Source organism: Poecilia mexicana, unplaced genomic scaffold (genome assembly GCF_051168715.1).
Source record: "Poecilia mexicana isolate PSO_F unplaced genomic scaffold, ASM5116871v1 scaffold_6, whole genome shotgun sequence".
Lineage (NCBI taxonomy): Eukaryota > Metazoa > Chordata > Actinopteri > Cyprinodontiformes > Poeciliidae > Poecilia > Poecilia mexicana.
Window position 1 is genome coordinate 3,183,735 of NW_028263375.1, and position 7,915 is coordinate 3,191,649.

At 46.4% G+C, this 7,915-nt stretch overlaps 2 protein-coding genes across 14 annotated transcripts in view; one reads left to right on the forward strand and one right to left on the reverse strand.

The window, feature by feature from the left end:
* Positions 1–1,418, forward strand: part of fanca (FA complementation group A) — a 36,973-nt gene extending 35,555 nt beyond the window's left edge. For all 4 annotated transcript variants that reach the window (XM_088006066.1, XM_088006063.1, XM_088006064.1 and 1 more), the window contains one exon: positions 66–1,418. In XM_088006066.1, the coding sequence (XP_087862192.1) occupies positions 66–152 (87 nt within the window). In that variant the 3' untranslated portion in view covers positions 153–1,418. The remainder of the gene's footprint in view (positions 1–65) is intronic.
* On the reverse strand, positions 629–4,826 carry znf276 (zinc finger protein 276). Of its 10 annotated transcripts, none has more exons than XM_014967649.2 (13): positions 4,575–4,826; positions 4,438–4,493; positions 4,091–4,356; positions 3,616–3,940; positions 3,490–3,536; positions 3,062–3,415; positions 2,891–2,966; positions 2,736–2,810; positions 2,483–2,599; positions 2,331–2,406; positions 2,119–2,236; positions 1,798–1,897; positions 629–1,249 (listed from the first exon to the last, which is right to left on the reverse strand). In XM_014967649.2, the coding sequence occupies exons 3-13, from the start codon at positions 4,311–4,313 to the stop codon at positions 997–999; spliced, it is 1,764 nt and encodes a 587-aa protein (XP_014823135.2). In that variant the 5' UTR covers positions 4,314–4,356; positions 4,438–4,493; positions 4,575–4,826; the 3' UTR covers positions 629–996. The 10 variants fall into 10 exon arrangements, with proteins under 10 accessions (XP_014823135.2, XP_014823136.2, XP_087862194.1 ...); XM_014967650.2 differs by having other exon boundaries at positions 4,571–4,826; XM_088006068.1 differs by lacking the exon at positions 4,438–4,493.
* Positions 4,827–7,915: the final 3,089 nt, after the last annotated feature.

The following is a 7,915-nucleotide window of genomic DNA, read 5'->3' on the forward strand; positions in this document are numbered from 1 at the left end:
CGGCTCGGTTCACCTGCCGCCCTCCCCACTGACCTCCTTTTCCTCTTGTCTCGGTTCTGGTCCAGTTGGAGACTCACTGTGTGGACCTGGACCCAGAACTGGCTGCAACTCTTTCAGTTCACCTGGACCATCCTAGAGTGGCCTTCCTCTAGCAGACCGGAACCAGAACCAGCTGACCTGATAATGCATGTCAAGCAGTCGACTCGGTTTCATAAAAACTTACTATTTTCAGGTTTTTCTGTAGAAACATGAATCCTAAAGAAAATAAAATAAGTTCCTTCTTCTCCTTCCTGCTGCTGACAGGAAGTACAGCGCCACCTGGTGCATCAACTGCAAAAATCAGCTTTTAAATATTTCATTGTCCGACCAGCAGCCCAATTGTTAGAAACTTGGTTCTGGAATAATAGGAGCGGTTCCAGAACCAAAGACTTAAGTGCTGCTGTAGCTTCACATTGCTGAAATCCAGCGCCCTCTGGTGGCTGAAACAGGAACTCCACAACCTGTTCATCTGAACATTAATATCTGATCAAACTGAACTGAGTTCTGGGCTTTAAAACCCAGATAATCCAGAGAAATCTGAACAAACAACTTCATCAGTCATGGAGTGTAACAAATAAATAGAAAACCGTCAGGATTTAGAAATCTGGTTTAACTGATGCTCCACAAAAATGTTGGACAGAGCTGAAAAAAACAGACCTTCAAAATAAAGCGTTGTTATGAAATGGTAATAAGGGCTGCAGCTGTATTTCTAAATGTTGGAGCCGTAATCCAGAAAGTCGCTTTTCTGTTGATCCCATCGTAATCGGTGGGATTAAATAGTGATCTGTTGCTTCTACACTGAGATTCAGATGAACCCGGCTGGGTTCCGCTTCCTGGTTCTGTTTCCTGGTTTTGTTGTAGCATGTCTGAAGAACCTTGTGAAAAACTGCGTCCAGCTGCAGGCTCCTCCGGAGTGGACCCGGACGGTACCGGCTCCCCCGGACTCCAGACCGGCCGTCATCTGTCCTGGTCCTGCGGAACCAGCTCTCCGGTGAGACCGATGGTCTGCAGGTGAACCGGGCCGGCCTGCCGGGCCTCGGCCAGAACCGGCGGGTGGACCATGGACATGTGTACGTTGAGGTTGTGCGGCTTCTCGAAGCGCTTGCGGCAGGTCCGGCACTCGAAGGCCAGGTCGGACTCGGCTTTGTGCTTGGTCATGTGATACTTGAGGGACGCCCGCTGGCGACACTGGAAGCCGCACACTTCACACCTGCAGGACAGGGACTGGGTCAGGTTCTGGTTCTGGTTGGTACTGGGTCAGACATCAAGACTGATAGTGGGGAGACTAAAGGAGCGCCACCATCTGTCTGATTAAGGTAATGCAGTGTTGAGCAGCTGACATCAGCTTGTTAAATAAACTCTTAAAAACTACAATTAAATTGTTCCTGTTTATTATTTTACTTATTTTATCCTGTTATTTTATTAAGTCAAATTAAAATAACAGGAAATAAAACTATATGTAGCTATGAATCTGTTTTATCAGCAGCAGAAAAATCAATTTTGATCTAAATGCTTCCTACCAATAAATTAAACAATGTTAATTACCTCCTTGTTTCAGAAATGTAATAATTTAACTAGTTTTTTTTTTTTTTTTACATGGTTTTAATTTTAAAATTTCAGACTTTAACAATAGTTCATCATGAATCCATGTGCCATATTTCTACAGAGGTCCCAAAAACATGAGGATGGATGATGTGACAGGTAAAGTCCAGATATTGTGTTCCTAAGGTGTGTTATAGCGCCACCACCAGGACTTACTGCAGCGGTTTGGCTCCTGAATGTCTCATCTGATGAACCGACAGGTGTTTCCGCTGCTTGAAGGTCTGACCGCACTGATCACAGATGTAGTTTCTCTCCTCTGGAAGAAACCGTTTCAATCAGCAGGACAGAAAATAACAAAGTGGAAAAGCTATAAAAATATTACATCTGAATAATTAAGGCCTGGAAAGGCCTTGCTGGTTAAAGTACAGCAGCCTAATGGAGCCGTCGCCATGACGACTGACAAACAGCTATCGCCATGACAACTGCTGATACCAGCTGCACTCCAGAACCACCACCAGAAGAAAGTTCTGGCCTCACCTGTGTGGATGAGCTTGATGTGCCTCTGCAGGTAGCGGTCGATCATGAACACCTTGTTGCAGCCGGGATGGGGGCACGGCCGCTCCCTCATGTCCTCATGATGCTCCTTGATGTGTTTCTGAGAGGAACAAGAGCAGCGGGTCGGAACCAGAATAAGAACCAGGTCCGAACAGACTGAGGCTCTGGACCAGAACCAGACGAACGGTTCTGACCTTTAACCCGTCAGGCGCTCGGTAGACGGCGGTGCAGCCCTGGTACGGACACTTGTAGATGTTGGGAAGCTCCTCCCTTAAAAACAGCAGAACCAAATGGGTCAGAACCAAACCGGTCAGGACCAATGATGGTTTCTGGAACCTCTATGCACCCTTTGGGCCGGAACTGGTTCTTCCAGCCCGGTTTGGGTCCGGGTTTCTTTCGGACTCTGGGTTCCTCCGAGGTTTTTGGGTTCTGCCTCCTCCGGGTTTTGCTGAGCCTAGAGGTTCTGGAGGAGGAGAGGACAGTCAGAACATCGGGTCAGAACCTTAGTTGTACTGTGGACCAGCACCAGGAGTCCAGAACTCAGGTCCAGTTTCTAAAACACGTTTTTATGAATTGGGAAAAGTTCTGCGCCAGCGTGCCTCTGGTTCTGGGCCGGGTCAAACATCTCATCGGACCTGCCCCGGTTCTCCTGGAGCTCATCCTCAGAGATTGCCCTGAAACCACAGAACCACATCAGTCTGACCGGTCCAAAAGGTTCGGTCCGGTAGACCTGGACAGGACCAAAGAGATTCACCTGTCCGACAGGTCGCTGTCAGCGGTCCGGTCCTGGAGCGGGCCCGGTGCCGGCGATGTCGCCTCCTCAGGAAAGCCTGGAAGAACCAACCAGACCGGACTCAGTTCCCAGTAAGCCCAGCGGGTCAGAACCACTCAGCCCGACCTCCTGCAGGTTTGATGAGGTTCTCACCTTCGGCCCAGTCGTCCTGGTTCTTTTGGGTTCCTGGGTCCATCTGTCCATCCAGAACCTTCTCGCCTCCATCCTCTTCGTTGCTCCGCCTCCACGAGGCTCCGCCCCAGTAGCCCACCTGGTCTCCCAGGTAACTGGCAGCGGCGTTCTGAGAGTCCATGATGTAACGGTGGCCATCGGCGCAGCCCCACACGGCCCTCAGGGAGCCCCCGCACCGCCCCTCCAGCACCTCCTTCAGGTCAGGGCAGGAAGTGCAGGCCTCGCCGTGGCGGTGTGCCCAGCCCACCAGGCTGCGGAGGCACTTTGGGTCGGAGGTGAAGCACGGCGGTTCTGAAGACGGGAAGCACGGCGGTTCTGAAGGAAGAGAGACAACGTTGACGACACCAGGCAGTAGCTGGACCAGAACCAGAACCTCTGAGTCTCTTTACTTCCTGGCGAGTCGTTTGCTGGCGCATTCGGACCCTTCAGGTTCCTCCTGGAAACAAACAAACCCGCTTCAGGTTTGGAACTTCTCTCTGTGAATTGGACCTCTAGAGACGCGCTAGCCACCTCACCGGTTCCCGGTTCCGAGCGCCGGCAGGTTGACCCTCTGCAGGAACCGTCGCAGGATGCTGTGGCACTTGTAGAACTTGGTGTGGCACCTTTTGCAGATGAAGTCTGAGAGCCGCGGATCCCGGTCCAACCGGACCCCGACCAGACGCTGGAAGTCCAGATGGAATGGGAGGAGCGATGGGGCGGCCGGGTCCAAAAGGGGCGACGGGGCGGCCAGGTCCAGGGCCCGCAGTGGCCCCGGAGGCCACCTGCTGAAGGCGTGCCTCAGACTGCGAGGGGAGAACTTTCCATGGCAGAGACGACAGACGGCGCTGGTCGTCCTTCCTGCTGGGAGACAAAACAGTGGAAATCAGACGCAGGTTGTTTCCTGTTGGATTGGAGCTGGGACCTCTGACCGCTGAAGGAAAAGGTGGTTTGTTGCGTAAATCCTAATCTATACAACTGCTGCAGGTAGGTCTGAGGTCAGGCTGAACTCACCTGAACATCTGGACTTGCTCTCTGGATCTTTCTCTTCGTCATCTTTTATCACCCTGAAGTATGAGTTTGTGTCCATTGCCGTCCTTTCAGGAGACAAGCCGTCTGTGGTTGACGGGACGGTGTTCAGCAGAATCTCTCTGTCTCCTGTCTTCCTCTCCTCACATCCATCGGCTGCTGTCTGAGGCGATGAGGAGATCTTTAGACACCGCGGTTTCTTCTTCATGGTTTCTGCGTTATTGGACCTTCAGATCTGAATCTTCTGCAGCCTGAGGAGAAAACGTGTCTGTGAGCAACTGACATGAAACATCTGGAGAAAAATGAAAATTATTCTCGTTTCTAGATTTGACCTGGAGGTTTATTCAGAGACTGTAATCCTGTATTACAGTAAATGGAGGCTGGTGGACTGGAAAAAAGATCATAAAACAGCCTCTGATTATATCAACAGATTTCTGAAGGTTGCTGATTTTCATCAAAACATACCGACCTGACGTCAGCAGCTTAGCTTCGTTAGTCTGGTTAGCTTAGCTTGGTTAGCTTCAGTGAGTCTGCGTAACACCAGAGTTGGAAATTAGAGCCTACAGTTGTCATGCGCAGAGACCAGCAGCAGCTGAACATGTTTAACTGTACCACGTGACTTTCTGAGCCACTCAAACAAGCAAATAAACAAACAAAGTCCGCGGCTGCTAAGCTGCTCCCACTGTAAACATCAGGACCCGGAAGTACTACCAGAGAGCGAGAAGGAAGGACAAAAGGCTCAGAGCGCCACCTACCTGCATACCGTTAATTCACCAGCATAATATGAGGTACTTTTTATTCATCTAATACAGTGTTTCTCAACCTTTTTCGTTCCAGCGCCCCCCTAGCCTTTATCCAGGTCCCTCACCCCCCCCACCAAAGAATTTGTAGGCTACTTTGCTCTGACTATTATTTTATTATTAATATTACTACCACTGTAGATGTTTTGATTTATATGTTTGTTTCTGTGTTTATCATCAAAAATAATTTCCCAGAGAACAAAAAAGCCATGGGAATAGAAATTATTTTCACAGGTGTCTACCTTGAAAATCAGTAGGCCTAACAGCAGTCAATCAGAGTGGAAAAAATATTCTTGTTCTTTGTCACAAAACGACCAGATAAAAGATGAACAACATGCCAGTTTAAGCTTTGATCTATTTACAAAACGACTGAGCTCTGCAGCATTAAAACATGGATAGAACTGTAACTACATTAATCATAGATCTTCTTCTCTTCAGTGTTTCTGGTGGTGCAGCTCTGTGCTGCCTTCAGGAGAATGGGACATCAGAGTATCATCCATAAAATTTCACCCACATGGCATTTACTGTGCAAACCAGAGCTTTTAGTGGAAAAACTAAAGTTCTTTTTAATGCCACACATAAATATGACAGAAACATGGATTATATCTTTATATAGACCTGTCTATTGATTATAGATTAATAGTTTTACTGGACAGAAAAATTACAAAGAACAGATCTGGTTCTTAATCAAATCCTAATGAGTCAAACTGAAAGTGTCATGGAGTGTCATTTAGTTTCCTCTGATTATTATTATCCTCTCTTGGTTTATTGCTATGTCCTCTTTAGTCTCTTTCCTGTTAGATTTATTTTATCGTTTATTGACCATCATTAATCTTCACTCATCACCTGCTGCGCCTCCTAATCGTCATGTTTCACATCATGTGTTGATTTTTCACTGTTCAGCGTCAGATTCTCTGTTTTTATGCCATAATTCACATCTAGTTCGTCGCTCCGTTTTATGTCCCGCTTCTCCTGTTTCAGAGTTTTGTGCGATGTGCGCGTCTTTTTTTTTTTTTTTTAAAGATGCAGGGCGGTCGGGAAGCGTATCGATGGGGAAAAGGCAGACTGACATAAACCTTTTAAAACAACAGAAACAATTTCGGTATTCTGATTATTGAAATTTAAAAGTGCTGTGTTGTTCTATCACCCCCGTTTCATACCGGACCTTACAGCTCCGGTGTTAAAATGAAGGCTCTCTATCGTGGTGTCACCATGGAGGGATTTCTTTATTTAAATGGGTTCATTTTCCAGAGGGACACACAGTGAGGGTATCGTGATTTTAGTAATTACATGTTTATAAGAGCGATTTTCTGTTGTCCTTCCATGGAAGCGGGCAGCTTTCAAACGGAAATAAAACACTTTTTAATATAAGTTGATGCTTTGACATGATCACAGAACTGCCAAAACATACAAAAATCCTCAATAAAACATAAAATATTTGAAAATCAGACACCAGACAAAGTGAATCACAGCAACGTCATCAGCCGGTGTAACACTGAACTGATGCGGTGAAGCTACCAGCAGAACGAAGCTGCACCAAAAGCTACAAACACTGAATAGAAGGAGAGCTGCATGATTTAATGTTACACAATACAGTTTTAGCAAGTTGCTCAAAGTCTAAACTGGTATTGTTGTGCATTTAAGGTGTAAAGTTTACCTTCGACCAAACGCCCCCCAAAGGCATCCCAGCGCCCCCCTTTTGTAAAAATGTCCGCCAGCGCCCCCTGCCGTCCTCTGAACGCCCACCGGGGGGCGGTAGCGCCCACGTTGTGAACCTCTAGTCTAATATATACAGGGGTGAAAGTAGGGGGCTTACGGTCGGGTACTGTGTACCCCTAAAAGATTTAGCGGGGTCACGTACCTGCAAGAGAGGGGAGCGGCTGTCTGCTGTAAAACATCAACGGGTTCACTGTGCAGCCGTGACTGATTAGTTTTTCAAGAACAATCTAAAACACGACTTAATAAATAACTTTTTTCCCATTTCATATTGTTTCTGAGCTGTTCGTGCTTTGCTAGAGCAGCGGTGCGATGAGTCGATCTCGGCATTAGGTGACAAACTGACCAGCAGGTCCTCTGGCTGCTTATCAAAACGTTCAGAACTTTATTAAAGAACAACAACAAAATGTGTTCAAATTAATGACCCAACAACAATAATAATCTCAGTGATTATTGTTTCTACAAGTTGTTGCGCAATTCTGTGCGTTTCGGTTCCATTACCAAAGCAACGAGCAGAGCAGGAGTTTAAAATGAACTAATCAACCACCGCTGTGTTCATTATTAATGATCGCAAAATAAATATCAAGCCTGAAAACCTGATATCATAACGGACTGAATGTTTTTAATGTAATCTCTGGTCGGCTTGTGGAGCGCAGGAGGTTGCCATGGCAACGGGTGTGTTTAAATGACAGAGAGAATAAAAAGGTGCGATTGGTTTAGAGTTGATCACCTGTTCAGGTTGTTTTACCTTTGCTGTGGCGAATCACAGCTGCTGTAGTTTCTGATCGGTCAATAAACGACAAACTTGGACTGATGACCTCGTTCTTTGTGAGTATACGTCATTTACAACAAACATCAAACACGGTAAATATGTTTCATTAAGTATTTAACAAACAAATGGCTTCTACCGCGATAATTATGTGAAATTAAATTAATTGTCTAATATTTAAAAAAAACTGTTTGGGCATCTTGCTTTGAGCTCAGAGTCTGAGAGGCTTTTCCTTTATCAAACTATTTTTTGCCTCTTATTTAGTGGAAATATTGATGTTGATGAGATTTTCTCCAAAATTAAAACCTTTTTCAACCTTTATAGCTCCACTGTTGAAATGCTCTAACATTCACAAATGACAGTGAAATAAAATCCAGTCCAACATCTGGTTTGAGGTGATTCCTCTGGAACCTGTTGGAGGAAAAACATCCCAACTTCAGAAGATGAGCTTTAACCTCACAGAGCTCTGAGGTTCCTCCTGTCAGGATGAGGAGGAGCCATGTTGGGAAGATGAAGCTGCAGGAT

Bases quoted from the DNA above. Each gene is read 5' to 3' on its own strand.
- znf276 (XM_088006068.1), bottom strand. From the start codon at position 4,313: ATGAAGAAGAAACCGCGGTGTCTAAAGATCTCCTCATCGCCTCAGACA. The intron at 2,811-2,890 runs GTGAATCTCTTT...CTGTGGTTTCAG, and splicing joins GACAGCGACCTGTCGGACAG to GGCAATCTCTGAGGATGAGC. The intron at 1,250-1,797 runs GTAAGTCCTGGT...CCTGTCCTGCAG, and splicing joins TCAGGAGCCAAACCGCTGCA to GTGTGAAGTGTGCGGCTTCC.